Source organism: Carcharhinus amblyrhynchos, chromosome 8, assembly GCF_965287045.1.
Source record: "Carcharhinus amblyrhynchos chromosome 8, sCarAmb.v2.hapA, whole genome shotgun sequence".
NCBI classification, from domain to species: domain Eukaryota; kingdom Metazoa; phylum Chordata; class Chondrichthyes; order Carcharhiniformes; family Carcharhinidae; genus Carcharhinus; species Carcharhinus amblyrhynchos.
In genome coordinates this window covers 40915115-40931559 of record NC_137331.1, presented here as the reverse complement: position 1 = coordinate 40931559, position 16445 = coordinate 40915115, and the positions used below count along the sequence as shown (strand labels likewise).

The 16445-nt window shown below is 41.2% G+C and overlaps 1 protein-coding gene across 2 annotated transcripts in view; it reads right to left on the bottom strand.

Moving 5' to 3' along the window:
* The window catches only part of atad2 (ATPase family AAA domain containing 2), a 61968-nt gene that overhangs the window by 13364 nt on the left and 32159 nt on the right, over positions 1-16445 (bottom strand). Inside the window, exons 13-21 of one of the 2 annotated variants that reach the window (XM_080193921.1) lie at positions 11050-11138; positions 8306-8465; positions 7114-7204; positions 6649-6963; positions 5335-5461; positions 4498-4684; positions 1658-1843; positions 1140-1275; positions 701-897 (exon numbers count right to left, since the gene is read on the bottom strand). In XM_080193921.1, coding sequence (XP_080050047.1) covers positions 701-897; positions 1140-1275; positions 1658-1843; positions 4498-4684; positions 5335-5461; positions 6649-6963; positions 7114-7204; positions 8306-8465; positions 11050-11138 — 1488 coding nt within the window. The remainder of the gene's footprint in view (positions 1-700; positions 898-1139; positions 1276-1657; positions 1844-4497; positions 4685-5334; positions 5462-6648; positions 6964-7113; positions 7205-8305; positions 8466-11049; positions 11139-16445) is intronic. The other variant, XM_080193922.1, reaches the window with a different exon arrangement.

Below are 16445 nucleotides of genomic sequence, written 5' to 3'. Positions count from 1 at the left end.
TTATGGTAAAAGAATACTATTAACAATTGTTAATGCCAAATTTATAACTAAAATTGGTCACTTTACAAAATATGTTCTGAAATGTTTATCACTTCTATACTCAGAAATGCCATTTAATTATTATGTTTCTAGGTGGCAGTTATAGGAGTTTCCCAAGTTTTACATCTGTAATGTTATTTGTCACTGTTTAGAAATACTCCTTCTACGTATGGCCTTCGATGCTAAAATATTTAAGCTTTTCCCAATACTTTAGCTTGCTCCTTGATGACTAACTTAATGATTCCCTCAACAACATTAACAGTCTATTCCTGTTCACTTGGGCTACGCGCCCTGGGCTCCCAGCTTCGGAGTAAAAAATTAAATTGCACTATATCCTAATTGTTCCCTGTCGAATAAAGTTTAAATGGTAAGATTTTAAGAATTTTAGAGGGCGTATTCTTCCCCACTTCTCATTGGACCAAAATCTCATTGTGCCTCTTGATTTCTAACTTCACCCAATGTTGGGATGTCTCTAGGGTGAGAAAAGCACTTTCTGAATGTAAAGTTCCTTTTGTTTTTAAACTTAAGTGCTTCGCCTCATCTTAAATTCCATTAGTGATGCAACAGGATATGGTCGGGTTTCTCAACTATAAAAAGTCACAGTTGACATCTGACTAATATCATGGGCCAATGTGCTTCATTAAAGTTCAATAATGCTTACCTCCTCTACGTCAACAGGCTTTGTGAATACTCTGAAACGCTTGTCATTTGCCAGCCTGTGAGTCACATCCCGGAGGAAAAGCCTCAGCTCCCGTAGGGTGCCTTCCTCCTCCTCTTCTAGTTGTTTCACCTCTTCCTTGGAAAGACATCGTGGTTCTGGTGGTGGTGCTACTGGAAGGACCTCCAAAGCCTGAAGGGCTAGAGTGATTTTGAATGTACTTAATAGTCACATAGCAGCTAGAACACAATGTAATAAAGTGGGAGGCATTTTGAAATAATGCACCACATTATAAACTTAATGCTTTCAATTTTCAAGCTTAAAAATGGCTGAAAAATAAAACACTGAAATATTAATTGCAAGATATTCTTCTTTTACTAAGTACCTCAATATTGGGTCGGTGTAATTATTCTGCTTCAGCAACATCAAATCTTTGACTTACCAGCTTTTCTCTTGGATGGTGGAGGTTTTGCAGCCTGATTCAATATAAGGTCTTCAAAGAACTTCTTTCGTTCTTGATAACTGGGAAGCTCAATATTGAAAACCTCTCCATACTGGCAAACAAACATTTTTTTTACCTTAAAAGACAAAATGGCCAATTTAAAAGATGAAAGATTAAAACCAAGAGTAAAAAATGCTTGGATGTGTTTTAGAAGGCTGAAATAATCTTGAGGTTGAGTATGGTTATTCTACAAAAACAAAACAATATTTATTAAACACAAAGATTTGGTTACATTTTTCTAACCAATTCCTTATTTGTCTTTATGGAGCACTTACTTTCTTGATCCAAACAAAATGTTACTGGGAATTTTCTTTCTTTGCAACATTCAGGTTACTAAAAAGAAATCAACTAGGTTCAAACCATCAGAATTAACCTTGAAAATGTCACAACCTGGATCAGACAAAACGTAGTAGTTAATACAAAATGACACCCTGTAATATTTTGATATGAAAAATCACCTCTTCTGTCAGCTCACAGTGTGGAACATCACATGTTGCAAGTAGCAAGATTGGAGTAAATGTGGGAATATCTTGAAGTAACGTAATGAACGTGGCTCTCAAGGTGTCTCCAACTGATTCCCACCACTGATCAATGTGTGGAATATATAGTATGCTTGGAGCTGTTCTTCGAGCTTCTTGGAACCGCTAAAAAGATCAAGATAGTGTAAAAAATATTATACACAACAGGGATAACGTTCTTTATAAATCACCTCAAATCTAAAAATGCACTTTTAATATTACAATTAATAAAATGATACACATCACAGACAAGAACATGATAGTTCTTCTGCATTCCCAGTGAGCAGCAGTACTCCAGTAGAGCATATTTGGATTCTTTCAATACTGAAATAAAACTCACTTGAACCTTGTTTTCTTTATCTGGCTAGCCAGCAAGACCGAATGTTGGCAAGTGTGAGGTGGTCCACTTTGGTAGGAATAATGGTAGGAAGGACTATTACTTATGTGGCGAAAAACTGCAGCAGGCGACGGTGCAGAGGGACCTCGGGGTCCTTGTGCATGAGTCGCAAAAACCCAGCTTGCAGGTGCAGCAGGTGGTCAGGAAGGCGAATGGGATGCTGGCCTTCATAGCGAGGGGGATTGAATATAAAAGTAGGGAGGTCTTGCTGCAGCTGTATAGGGCATTGGTGAGGCCGCAGCTGGAGTACTGTGTGCAATTTTGGGTGCCGCACCTGCGCAAAGATATTTTGGCCTTGGAGGGAGTGCAGAGGAGGTTTACTAGGCTGATACCGGAGTTGAGGGGGTTGAGCTATGAGGAGAGGCTGAATAAACTAGGCTTGTACTCGTTAGAGTTTAGAAGAATGAGGGGAGATCTCATTGAGATGTATAAGATGATGAATGGGATGGATAGGATAGAGGTGGAGAGACTCTTCCCACTCAAAAAAGACAGTAGGACTAGGGGGCACAACCTCAAGATAAAGGGGGGGCAGTTTAGAACGGAGTTGAGGAGGAACTTCTTCACTCAAAAGGTGGTGAATCTCTGGAATTCTCGGCCCGTTGAAGTGGTGGAGGCTGCCTCGCTAAATATTTTTAAGACGCGGGTTGATGGGTTTTCGATAAGAGAGGGGATTAAGGGTTATGGGGAGAGGGCGGGAAAGTGGAACTGAGCCATGACAGATCAGCCATGATCTTATTGAATGGCGGGGCAGGCTCGAAGGGCTAGATGGCCTACTCCTGCTCCTATTTCTTATGTTCATTTACTAAAATCTACTTGATGTAGTTTTCCAGTGAACTTTTCAGCAGTTTTGCCAATGGCAATGACTAGAAATCACGGAATGCTAAAAGAAGCAACGGACTAATTTTTGGCCTTCCTATTCAACTTTTCTAACACATTAAACTGTGATATTGAGACCATCCTTCATCTGCCAGACATAAACTTACACTGGATACTAGGTAGATGTTGGAAATATCGCGGCTAAATTAGAACGGTGGCATGTTAGAGATGGTATTCTGATATTTACCTAAAATTAGCGTTTGCTATTACTGTAAAGCCAATGAGAAATCCTATAACCCCAGCCAGGCACAATGTTGGAAGGTAAAGAACCGACTTTCATCAGTGTCTTTAGTAACGTTCAGCAGAGATCATCAAAATTTTTTTCCTTACTCAGAGCAGTAAGTGAAGGAAATCTGGTATTATTAAGACAAAAATCTCTAACCAATTTTTTAAACCTGTGAACGTCTTATGCATCTTTTTTCTACTACGCTACTTCAAAAGTTTGCCTTCTATAGGCATCGTTAGCCTTTTCATAATTTGTGAATAGGCAAGGTAAATTAAACATTTATCAAACAGGAACTCTCCAGGATTGTTGGGTTTCAAAGCCACTCTGCCAGCTTGATACAAATTCTTCTGTTATCCCCTCTCCCATTGTGGTTCATCTCAAATGGAAATTAAAATCCAAATATCGAGACTCAAATCTTGCAGACAGGACAATTTAAAAATAAATACTTCAATTTTGATGAGAATTGAGACAAATCCTCTGTATGGTTTGCCTCAGTTAAAAGGCTTCATTTTAAAGTATTTCTGCCCATGTAACTAATTACACTATGCTTTAGAGCTAACTTGACCACATTTTAAAACTCAGCTTGGAATTTTGAGTTTTGAACTTAGAAATTGACTACATTTGGAAGTACAAGGCAAGCAAAGTTTTGCATAAACAAAAGCTTTCATGTTCACACAGCTGTGAATTGTTTTTGAAAGCCGGAGGCTGCTTATATCCAGCTCTTTAATAACACAGATGACCAAATCCATATATTGTTAAAAACAACTGTGTTCTGTTGAATCTTGTACAAGCTTTTGGGTTAAGTCTAAATTGGTTCTATCTCTCACCAATAAAATATCTTTCACTTTCTGTAAATGCTAATTTTAAATGATGCTCAATAAATGAGGTTTTACTTCTGACCAGTTGTGTTTATGTCTATTCTAAGAGAACAGACCCTACATTAACCCACTTAAATATAATTTGTGGAAGCTTTAAACACTACTCTGCTTGACTCGGGAAATATTAATTTATTATTCTCATACCAAGTTAAACCACAGCAGCAAGTCCAAGGCAGGTGGAATGGCAAAGGAGTTGTACAGAGCAAAGCAAGTTAATACAGTAATGATGACATTTTAAAAAAACCTCCAGGAGCTAACGTGGATTATCCACAATGATCTACAGAAAAGGACACAATTATACTTTTATATCTAAATAATTGATTTTCTACCATTGAAAAATGAGCAACAATTACATTCCCACTAAAATACGTATCCAGATGACTTCAACCACACAGAATCATACCTGTGCACAGGTTTCTTCAGGTGACGTTGTATTGATGCCATACAATACTGGAAGGTCTAGCACATGCACTGCATATTTCTCCAAACTGTGAAGCAGTGCAGGGGCAAGATGCGAACTCTGACCTGAACCCAGTGTTCCAGCCAGCAATAGCCTTGGTCTGTAGGAGGTCGGTTGGTGATAGGCACACCTAATGAAAATGCTCTTTTTAAAATCATGCATGTTTACCACTTGACTTTGAAAAGCATGCTTCTAATGCTCTGACACAAAAAGAAACCATATTCAGTGTGTCAAAAACCACCATTTTCATCTACCAAAGCCTTGGTTTAAAGCCTTGGACAACAAGGCCTCAGTTTAACATCAGATCTAAAGGTTAGGAGAAGTCTTGGAATGTTAAAAGAGGACACAGAAATTTATCACTGAAAAATATTTACAGGTACGCACAATTAAATAAAAAAAGGATACAAGGACAGATTGGCAATATTCAGTGAATTAGAAAATAAATCCCCAAGTTACTACTTAATTTTTGACAACATATATTGCTTAAAGCTTTAATGCTGAACATTAGCTTCAGTTATTTTTATCTCTATTTCCCTTTTAAAAAAGATACAAGTCTCACTTTCTCACCGAATCTCCAAAACCTTGAAGTGGGCCGGTCTCCTCCTCAGTTGTACTAGCACCAGTTTAGTCAATTCAACAGCCCCCTCTCCAATTTTTTTGTTATGCCTCTCAGGTGATATAGCCAGGAGAAACATCATGAAGAGAGCAAACCCACAAGCATGGTCATACACAATCTCTAGGCAAACAAAGACTTCTATAAAATAACAAAAACATTCTTACCTGTTGTAGCAGAGAAAGTTTCCATTATGCCCCTGCTTACTAGGCGATTTTTGAAGTGGTCCATCTTCGAAAATGGATGGACCCTCATCATCACTGTAAATGCCATCATTTACTCTTATTCCACCTGCTTAAGGGGAAATCACAAGTTATATTCAACTAATTTGAGAGAACACCTTTTCTCCCTCCGTGCACACCCTACCAAAATGAAATCTGAAATGGTCAGACATTTGGCCAAAAGGTCAAATTTCTCTCTTGAAATTTCAAATGTAGCCCACTTACGGTACAAATCTTAAGAGTGCAAAAACTGAGGCAGACTGATAATATGAATGCAGATACCTATGACTTCTGAGGTGTAAACTTTAATCCTGCCTTTGGTGCCAGGATCTCTATAGAGACAATGCTTACAACAAAGATGTCAGTAGGAAAGAGAATTTGATTTTGCTCTGCAAACCACCCAGCCTCTTCAATCCATTTACAGAAGTAAAGATCTTACCCCCAATTACGTGTCCAGCGCTTCTCTGGACACAACCACCCTATTCCCTTAGTGATGATTATGTTACTGAACTAGCAATCCAAGTTCAAATTCCACCAAAGCAGTTTGAGAACTTGAATTCAGTCAAACAAATTCAGGGAATATAAAGTTGGTATTAATACAAATGACGGTGAAGCTATCAGACTGTTGTCAAAAAACAACACAGCTGGTTCACTGCTGTCATTACCCAGCTGATGTAATTCCTGTCCCACACACTCGGTGCCCTAGTGGCTGAGCAAGCCACTCGGTTATTAGGATCACTTGAGACAGACAATAAGTGCTGGTCTTGTCAGTGACACCTACATCAGAAAATGAATAAGACTTTTATTACCCCATGTTGTAAATGGAGTTTAACGCAGTGGTGGTTGTAATTCAGAGATAAAACCAAATAAATAAAAACAAAGTCTAAGACTGTAAAACGGTGTACAATTGATACTGATACCAAACATCTTGGGAGTGTTTTTAACGTTCAATTGACAAAAATAACAAAACCTAGGAATAAGTAAGGCTACTAATGGCTAATTTGCACGAAGATTGGAGTCATTTGCACCAACTCACATCTGCAAAAAGTTTTCAGGGCACATAAAACACTGCCTTTCATTAAAAATCAATGGTGCTTGCTGAAAATGCACGTCTACTGCTTTGAAAACGTGTTCAAGTCTTTGCTTTGCCATTAACTTCCATTTTGGGAACAGGATGGGCAGGAAGTTAATGTGTCATTTCACCTTGAAGGGACAAGCTGCCAAATGGCCTGTATTTAAATATCATGTACAAATTCTCACCAGCCCTGCTATTCATTTTAAAATCTTGCTCTGCGTGTGGGAAAACCTTTCTCAATGCCTCTAGAATTCTGATGAAGGTGTTTTCCAGGAGTGGCCTGACAACAAATGATAGCACTTGTCCAGGTGAAGCCACCGTCCGTTGAGAAGCAGGTACTATCTTTTGCATAGCTCTCACAAAATCTTGTGCTTTTATGTCGATGGATGAAACATCTAGTTGCAATTTCTCACTCGTGACGTAGATCTGGGGATAACGGCGGTGCAAGGCACACAGTACTGCTTCAGCACAGACAGATTTAATATCAGCACCACAATAACCTATGAGGGAGAAAAAATGGATTGGTGAGCATACATTAAGCAGCGCTGTTCAATGAGATAAATTCCAGCTGAACACATTTGTGGACAGTTGTACATCATGAGTTCATTACCAATGTATTCCTCACTTATCCACTGTAACAAATTACTTACCTACACACTTTTCTGCCAGTTCTTGGAGAAATGCATCCGATGGCTTTGGATTCCAGTCCCTGGTATGGATCTTCAGAATCTCTTCACGGGCCTAAAGGCAAAATGGAAAAGGCCAGAGAACAATTTCATTAGTGTGCTGGTAAACAACTCTCACTGTATTTCCAGTGAAATTTGATTTTCTATTTCTGCAAAAAGCATTGCTTTTAAATACTCTTATGAATCTAATGCATAGGTTTGTGTGTCCTGAAAAGTGGGACACTGAAAATCAGAGCCACAAGGACAGAGTGAACAATGCCACCACAAGGAAACTTATAAATATACATTGATTCTGGTATTAAAACAGAAATCACACTTTCACATAAACCAACAGAATTTTACAAGAAAAATTCAAAATGGCCAGCTAATATAAAAATGAGAGAGTTGCTGATCTGTTTTTTTTGGGCATGTTTTTACTCCTAATATTCTGCAAAGTGCTTGAAAAAACATGGGCTAGACTGTTTCTAGCTTCTAGGGGCAGTCGGCAGGGCTTAATTTACCAGCCAGCCTGATCAGACAGCAGAAGGGGCTATTGTGCACGTGTTTGCACATGCGCAATTTCAACAGCAGCGGCCAGAGAGAGCGCTACAATGCTCGCTAATCAAATGGAAATCAGGATTTAAATAAATTTAAATATATTCAGCCTCTCGCCAGAAATGGACAAGAGGCTGACCACGCTGGAAATCCAGTGCCAGTAAGATTGCAAGAGCCAAGAAATCAAATGTGATCCTGATTTCTTGGCTCTCATGCGATTTTACCAGCTTGCTCCACCCATCAATAGGTGGGGCCAACTGGTAAAAGTCGGTCAATGTTTTAATCCCTTGCCCATCAATCCTCATAGGTTCACAATACTTCCCTTTTCTTTAGTCGATTTTGAGTAGAACTTCATTCAGAAAAGTGAATTGAAGTTTTGGAAAACATAGGGTGACACTGATAAATGTCTGGGGAGCAGGCCAGCAGCATGTTTTTCTGCCATTGTTGCTTAGTGGCATTGAGAAACTTCCAAAATGAAGAAAAGCAGTTGAGGGCACAAGGGCATCTTACCAAAATATAACAAAACTGCAATCTTATTTCAGGAATAAGAAAATTATTACCTTTATACTAAGTTAATCCGTTAACCAAACTAACTTGCTAATATAGCAAACTGCACACTTACATCTTTGTCTGGGAGGCCAAAAAAAAATTCTCTGTCAAATCGTCCCGGTCTTCTTAAAGCAGGATCAATTGAATCCAGTCTGTTTGTTGCCCCTATTACCACAATCTCTCCCCTGCTATCCAGCCCATCCATCAGTGCCAACAAGGTAGAAACTATAGAACTGAAGAAAATGTACAACAATATAAAAAGGTAAACACTATAACTCAAGCTGAGACTTCAGAGTAGAAATGCGTAACGGGGGAATCAAATCTTTGAATTTAAGTAAAAATCACGATCATGAAAATGTAGAATTTTGAAGTTGACATTTTGTTGAAAGCCAAGAAACAAAATATATTCAGAACATAACATAAGAAATAGGAGCAGGAGTAGGCCATCTAGCCCTTTGAGCCAGCCCTGCCATTCAATAAGATCATGGCTGATCTGAAGTGGCTCAGTTCCACTTTCCCCCCCATAACCCTTAATTCCCTTGTCTATCAAAAACCTATCTACCCGTGTCTTAAATATATTTAGCGAGGTAGCCTCCACCACTTCAACGGGCAGGGAATTCCAGATATTCACCACCCTTTGAGTGAAGAAGTTCCTCCTCAACTCTGTTCTAAACTGCGCCCCCCCCTGCCCCTTTATCTTGAGGCTGTGCCCTCTAGTCCTGCTGTCCTTTGAGTGGGAAGAATCTCTCTACCTCTACCCTATCCATCCCCTTCATTATCTTATACGTCTCTGTAAGATCCCCCCTCATCCTTCTAAACTCCAACGAGTACAAACCCAGTCTATACAGCCTCTCCTCATAGTTCAACCCCCTCATCTCCGGTATCAACCTAGTGAACCTCCTCTGCACTCCTTCCAAGGCCAAAATATCCTTGTGCAAGTACGGCGACCAAAACTGCACACAGTACTCCAGCTGCGGCCTCACCAGTGCCCTGTACAGTTGCAGCAAGACCTCCCTGCTTTTATATTCTATCCCCCTCGCTATAAAGGCCAGCATCCCATTTGCCTCCCTGATCACCTGCTGCACCTGCAGACTGGGTTTTTGCGACTCATGCACAAGGACCCCCAGGTCCCTCTGCACTGTAGCATGCTGCAGCTTGGATAGGGATCCCTCCTACTATTATTCCTGCCAAAGTGGATAACCTCACCCTTGCTAACATTGCACTCCATCTGCCAGGTCCTCACCCACTCGCTCAGCCTATCCAGATCCCTCTGCAGACTTTCCAAACCCTCCACACAATTTGCTTTTCCACTTAACTTTGTGTCATCAGCAAATTTCGACAGCCTACACTCAGCCCCCTCCTCCAGATCATCTATATAAATGGTAAACAGCTGAGGCCCCAGCACCGATCCCCGCGGCACTCCACTAGTCACCAACCGCCAATCAGAATAGCACCCATTGATACCAACTCTCTGCCTCCTATTAGACAACCAATTCTCTATCCACGCGAACACCTTACCCCCAACTCCATGCCCCCTAACCTTCTGAAGCAACCTTTTGTGCGGCACCTTATCAAACCTTCTGAAAATCGAGAAACACCACATCCATTGGTTCCCCTCTGTCTACCGCACTAGTCACATCCTCATAGAATTCCAATAAATTTGTCAGACACGACTTCCCCTTAACGAATCTGTGCTGTGTCTGCTTGATCAAACCATTCTTCAAGGTGCCTCGCTATTTCTTCTTTGATGAAGGATTCAAGCATTTTTCCCCACAACAGACGTTAAACTAACCGGCCTATAATTCCCTGCCTTTTGCCTGCTACCCTTTTTAAACAGCGGCATGACATTAGCCGTTCTCCAATCTTCCAGCACTTCCCCAGAATCCAGCGAGGTTTGGAAAATAATCACTAAGGCATCTACTATCACCTCTGCCATTTCCTTCAGAACCCTGGGATGCATTCCATCCGGTCCTGGGGACTTGTCCACCATCAGTCCCTCTAGTCGATCAAGCACTACCTCTCTAGTGACAGTAATTGCATTCAGGCCCTCAACTCCTACCATCCTTCTGTCTTTAATACCCGGCAAACTATTCGCGTCCTCCTCCGTGAAGACCGAGGCAAAAAACTTAATTAAGGCCTCAGCTATTTCCTCATCCCCCACCACTAAATCCCCCCTCTCATCCTCTAAGGGTCCAACACTCACTCTAGCCAGCCTCCTCCTCTTTATATATTTATAAAAACTCTTACTATCCTTTTTAATATTTAGTGCTAGTTTAGCTTCATAGTCTATCCTTCATCATCTTCTTCGTCAATCTTTGTTGATTTTTAAACCTCTCCCAATCTTCTACTCGCCCACTACTTTCAGCATTTATGGCTCTCCATATATCAATTTAAAAAAAAACTATTACACACAAATTTATCAAATATCACATTGAACTCTATTTTCTTAATGAGATCTTGCTTTAGAATGATAGAAAAAGAGGAAACATGCTAGCTTTTAGTGATTCATGAACCCAGTGATTAAGATATCCTAATTCTACACTCACCAGTGAGAGAAAACAACTTCTCAGCATCCACCGTCTCAAGCCCTCCAAGAACTTTTTAAGGAGCTATCCCCAGCTTCAGCAGCTCCACTCCAATTCAGACAAAATATATTAATAAAATCAGATTAGTAATGCATTGAACATTAAATGACGGTGCAGACTCAATGGACCGAATGGCCTCCTTCTGCACTGGAGGGATTCTATGATTACCTTACTAGCAATGGTGCAGAGTACTTAATCCTGTTGAAAGAAAAAAAAACTTTTGCATCCTTACCTGTGTATCTGATCCTGCCTGCTTGAACGAACTGGGGCTAAGCCATCTACTTCATCAAAGAAAATAATCGAAGGACGCATAATATAGGCCTTTAAAAAAAGGTTACTTGTCTTAAACTTCAAGACGACAACACAAAATGAATTTTCTGAAATCAATTATAATAGAAGACAAAATGCTTGGACTGAAGAACATTTAGAAGTGGTATGCCATAAGTCCAGTTCTGGGTCCACTTTTGAAATACATACATATATAATTTGGACATGGAAAATACAACAATTTTCTAGTGACAGAAAGATAGTGAGGTTGGCACAAAAAATTGCCAACCTCACTATCTTTCTGTCAATAGAAAATTTTATGTAAAGAAGTATAATGTAGTAAAGCCAATAACAAGTAACAAGAATATTTATCCAATGTGTTAAATTGGATCTAGAAGTTTAAAATATATGATTTACTCAAAGTGAGACTGCAGGTAAATAAAGCCATAAAAAGGCCTATGATATTTTGAGTTTTATAAGTAAGTATAAGAATGATAAATATCTGTCATGCAATGATCAATATTTAAGCTTTGAATAGCTAGTTTTAGGCATGCAATTATATCAGGACATTAAAGACACAGAAAGAAAACTGTAGATTTACAGAGATGATATCAAGCATAGGAAACAAGTTACAAGGGAAGTTGGTGATACTGAGATATTTGCCATTGGAACATTAAGATTTACTAGAAATATAAAAAAAATACTTTACAAACATATTAGAATGGGATTCTGGGCTTTATAAACAGAGTAAGAAGCCTCACAACACCAGGTTAAAGTCCAACAGGTTTATTTGGTAGCACAAGTCACAAGCTTTCAGAGCATTGCCCCTTCATCAGTTGAGTGGGAGTTCTGTCACAAACAGGGCACATATAGATACAAACTCAATTTACAAGATAATGGTTAGAATGCGAGTCTTTACAGGTAATCAAGTCTTTATAGGTACAAACAATATGAGTGGAGAGAGGGTTAAGCACAGGTTAACGAGATGTGTATCATCTCCAGCCAGAACAGTTAGCGAGATTTTGCAAGCCCAGGCAAATCATGGGGGTTACAGGTAGTGTGACATGAACCCAAGATTCCAGTGAGGCCATCTCATGTGTGCAGAACTTGGTTTCTGCTTAGCGATTCTGCGTTGTTGTATGTCATGAGGCCGCCTTGGAGAACGCTTACCCGAAGATCAGGGGCTGAATGCCTGTGACTGCTGAAGTGTTCCCCAACAGGAAGACAAACTCCTGTTTGGTGACTGTCGACTGGTGTTCATTCATCCGTTGTCGTAGCGTCTGCATGGTCGCCCCAACGTACCATGCCTCAAGACATCCTTTCCTGCATCGCATCAGGTAGACAACATTGGCCGAGTTGAAAGAGTATGTACCGTGTACCTGGTGAACTGTGTTGTCAAGTGAGATAATGGCATCTGTATTGATAATCTGACACGTCTTGCAGAGGTTGCTGTGGTAGGGTTGTGTGGCGTCGTGATCACTGTCCTCCTGAAGGCTGGGTGTTTGCTGCGGACAATGGTCCGTTTGAGGTTGTGCAGTTGTTTGAAAGCAAGAAGTGTGGGTGTGGGGATGGCCTCGGCAAGATGTTCATCTTCATTGATGACATGTTGAAGGCTCCGGAGACGATGTCGTAGCTTCTCTGCTCTGGGGAAGTCCTGGACGACGAAGGGTACTTTGTCCACCGTGTCCCGTGCTTGTCATCTGAGGAGGTCAGTGCAGTTTTTCGCTGTGGCGCATCAGAACTGTTGATTGATGAGTTGAGTGCCATATCTTGTTCTTATGAGGGCATCTTTCAGCGTCTAGGAGGTGTCTGTTACAATCCTCCTCATCTGAGCAAATCTCTGTGTACACAGAAGGCTTGTCCGTAGAGGATGGACTCTTTAACATGTTTAGGATGGAAGCTGAAGAAGTGGATATCATGAGGTTATCCGTGGCTTGCAAAACAGTGAAGTGCTGAGGTGACCATCCTTAATGGAGATGCATGTGTCCAAGAATGCAATCGATTCCAGAGAGTGATGGTGGATGGTGAGTCTGATGATGGAATGGAACTTTTAACGTCATCATATAGTTGTTTCAGTGATTGTTCTCCACGAGTCCAAAAGGAAGAAAATGTCATTGATGTAACTAGTGTATAGCATCGGTTGAAGGTCCTATGTGGTGAAGAGGTCTTGTTCGAATCAGTGCATAAAGATGTTGGCATATTGAGGTGTGAATTTGGTCCCCATGGCTGTTCTGTGTGTCTGGATGAAGAACCTGGCTGGTGAAGATGAAGACATAGTGGTCCAGGATGAAGTGGATGAGTTGTAAAATTGCATTTGGAGATTGGCAGTTGTTGGTGTTGAGTACTGAGGGCAGTTGCACGCCATCATCGTGGGGAATGCTGGTGTAGAGTGCTGAGACATCCATTGTGAACGAGGAGTGCTCCTGGTTCAACTGCTCCACGTGTGCCAAGTTTCTATAGGAAGTCTGTAGTGTCGCGACAAAAGCTGGGGTTCTTTGTACAATGGGTTTCAACATGCCCTTGATGTCGCCGGAGAGGTTCTCACCCAGGTGCCATTGCCTGATACGATGGGACGGCTGGGTGTGTTGGCCTTGTGTATCTTCGGGAGGCAGTAGAGATCTCCAACGCAAGGAGTACGCAGGATGAAAGCACAGAGGGTGCTCTAAAGGTCCAGATCAAAGGTCTTGATCAGTCTGTTGAGTTGATGGGTGTATTCTTTGGTCAGATCTGCAGTTAACTGTCTGTAGTGTTTCTCATTGTTAATTGTCAGTACACTTCTTTGCAGTAATCCATTCTGTTCAGTATGTCGATGGCCTGTCCTTTGCTGATTTGATGACAATGTTGCAGATGGCCTTGAGAGTGCGGATGGCATTGCGTTGTGCTTGAGTGACATTCAGGGTTATCTTGTGAGTGTGCCTGATGAATCTGGCATTGACTATCTCCTGATGGCTTGGGCATACATGTCGAGTCGAGGGCAGCGGCTTTCCGGAGGAGTCCAATTCGACTCTTTCCTCTTTGGTTCCTGCACCACGGATCTCTGTCAGCTATTCTGGATCACTGGCTGTCTCACTGTGTTCGCTGCTGGCCTGTTGGGTATGTGGAAGAACTCCCGCAGCCTCATTCACTCATTCCTTTATGTCCGCTGTGAGACTGATGGGGTCCATTTTGGTGGTGGGGCAGAAATTGAGCCCTCAGCTGAGAGCTTCGATTTCATCTGTTGAAGTGTGTAGTCCGACAAGTTGACAATGGACTTCCCTACAGTGGTACTGTATTCTACTGTGATGCCAGGAGAGGCTTGGTTGCTGCTGGTGGTGATGCAAAGTTTCCTGTTCTTGGTGTGCATGTAGATAGCATAGTTCCGTTGTCTCATCTGCGTGGCAGAGTTTCACAGCTGGTTTGCATCCTGAGCGCAAGTTCAGAATATGAACTCTATCTCAGCCAACGTTGCCTACCTGATATGCGGCAAGAAAGGATGTCCTGAGGCATGGTACACTGGGGACACCATGCAGACGCTGCAACAACGGATGAATGATCACTGCCCGAAAATCACCAGGCAGGATTGTCCTCTTCCTGTTGGGGAACACTTCAGCAGTCACAGGCATTCTGCCTCTGATCTTCAGGTAAGCGTTCTCCAAGGTGGCCTTCACGATACACAACAACGCAGAGTTGCTGAGCAGAAACTGATAGCCAAGTTCCATACACATGAGAACGGCCTCACCGGGATCTTGGGTTCATGTCACACTATCTGTAACCCCCACGACTTGCCTGGGCTTGCAAAATCTCACTAATTGTTCTGGCTGGAAAGAATACACATGTCTTTAACATGTGCATAACCCTCTCCACTCACATTGTCTGTACCTGTAAAGACTCGCATTCCAACCATCATCTTGTAAATTGAGTTTGTATCTATATATGTTTGTGAACAGAACACCCACTAAGGGGTGATGAAGGGGCAATGCTCCGAAAGCCAATGGCTTGTGCTATCAAATAAACCTGTTGGACTTTAACCTGGTGTTGTGAGACTTCTTACTGTGCCCAACCCAGTCCAACACCAGCATCTCCACATTATGGCTTTATAAACAGGGCATTGAGCGCAAAAGCAAGGAAGCTGTAATAAACCTGTGTTACTGGAGTACAGTTTCCAGCTCTGGGCAACATTTTAGAAAGGATGGAAAAACATTATAAAAGGGTGCAGAAAAGATGCACAAAAATGGTTTCAGGGTTGAGGAACATCAGCAGGGGCAGTTCATCTTGGAAAAAATATTCCTTACAGATGCTCAAAATCATGAGGGGTTTTGACAGAGTAGTTGGGGAGAAACTGTTTTTATGGGGAATTAGGGGCAACGACGTTAGCTAAATAGCTTCCTTATGTGTTGTAACTATTCTATAATTCAATTCTGAATGGATAGAATGGGAAGCCGGAAGACAGAAGTCACCAGCATCTAGTTTCAGGGTGACACAGCTGCCCGTGTTAGAATATCAAAGGCCAGCCCAAAATTAGGTCTTGTACTTCATCTAAATAAGCTATGGAGGTGTGACAGGAACTCTTCCTTTTGCATCAACAGATCGTCAGAGTGTATACAGAGTGGCCAAAATTAATGGGGAACTACAAGATTGGGAAAGCTTTAAAAAACAACAAAAAACTACTAAGAAAGCAATAAAGAAAGGAAAGGAAGAATAGATTATGAAACTAAACTAGCACAAAGTATAAAAACTGATAATAAAAGTTTTTACCAATATATAAAACGGAAAAGAGTGGCTAAAGTAAATGTTGGACCTATAGAAGATGAGAAAGGGAATTTAATAATGGAAAACGAGGAAATGGCCGAGGCCTTAAACAAGTTTTTTGTGTCAGTTTTCACAGTGGAGGACACAAATAGCATTCCCATAATTGATGGTCATGGGACTGAAGGGGGTGAGGACCTTAAAACAATCACTATTACTAAAGAGGTAATGCTGGGTAGGCTAACGGGACCGAAGGTAGACAAGTCCCTGGGTCCGGATGGAATGCATCCCAGGGTACTAAAAGAAATGGCAGAAGTAATAGCAGATGCGTTAGTTGTAATTTATCAAAAGTCGCTGGACTCTGGGGAGGTGCCAGCTGACTGGAAAACAACTAATGTCATGCCACTGTTTAAAAAAAGGAGGTAGACAAAAGGCAGGTAACTACAGGCTGGTTAGCTTAACATCCATAATTGGGAAAATGCTGGAACCTATCGTTAAAGAAGAAATAGCAGGACATCTGGAAAAGAATGGTTCAATCAAGCAGATGCAGCATAGATTCATGAAGGGAAAGTCATGTTTGACAAATTTATTGGATTTTTGTGAAGATGTAACGAGTGCGGTTGACAGAGGGAAACC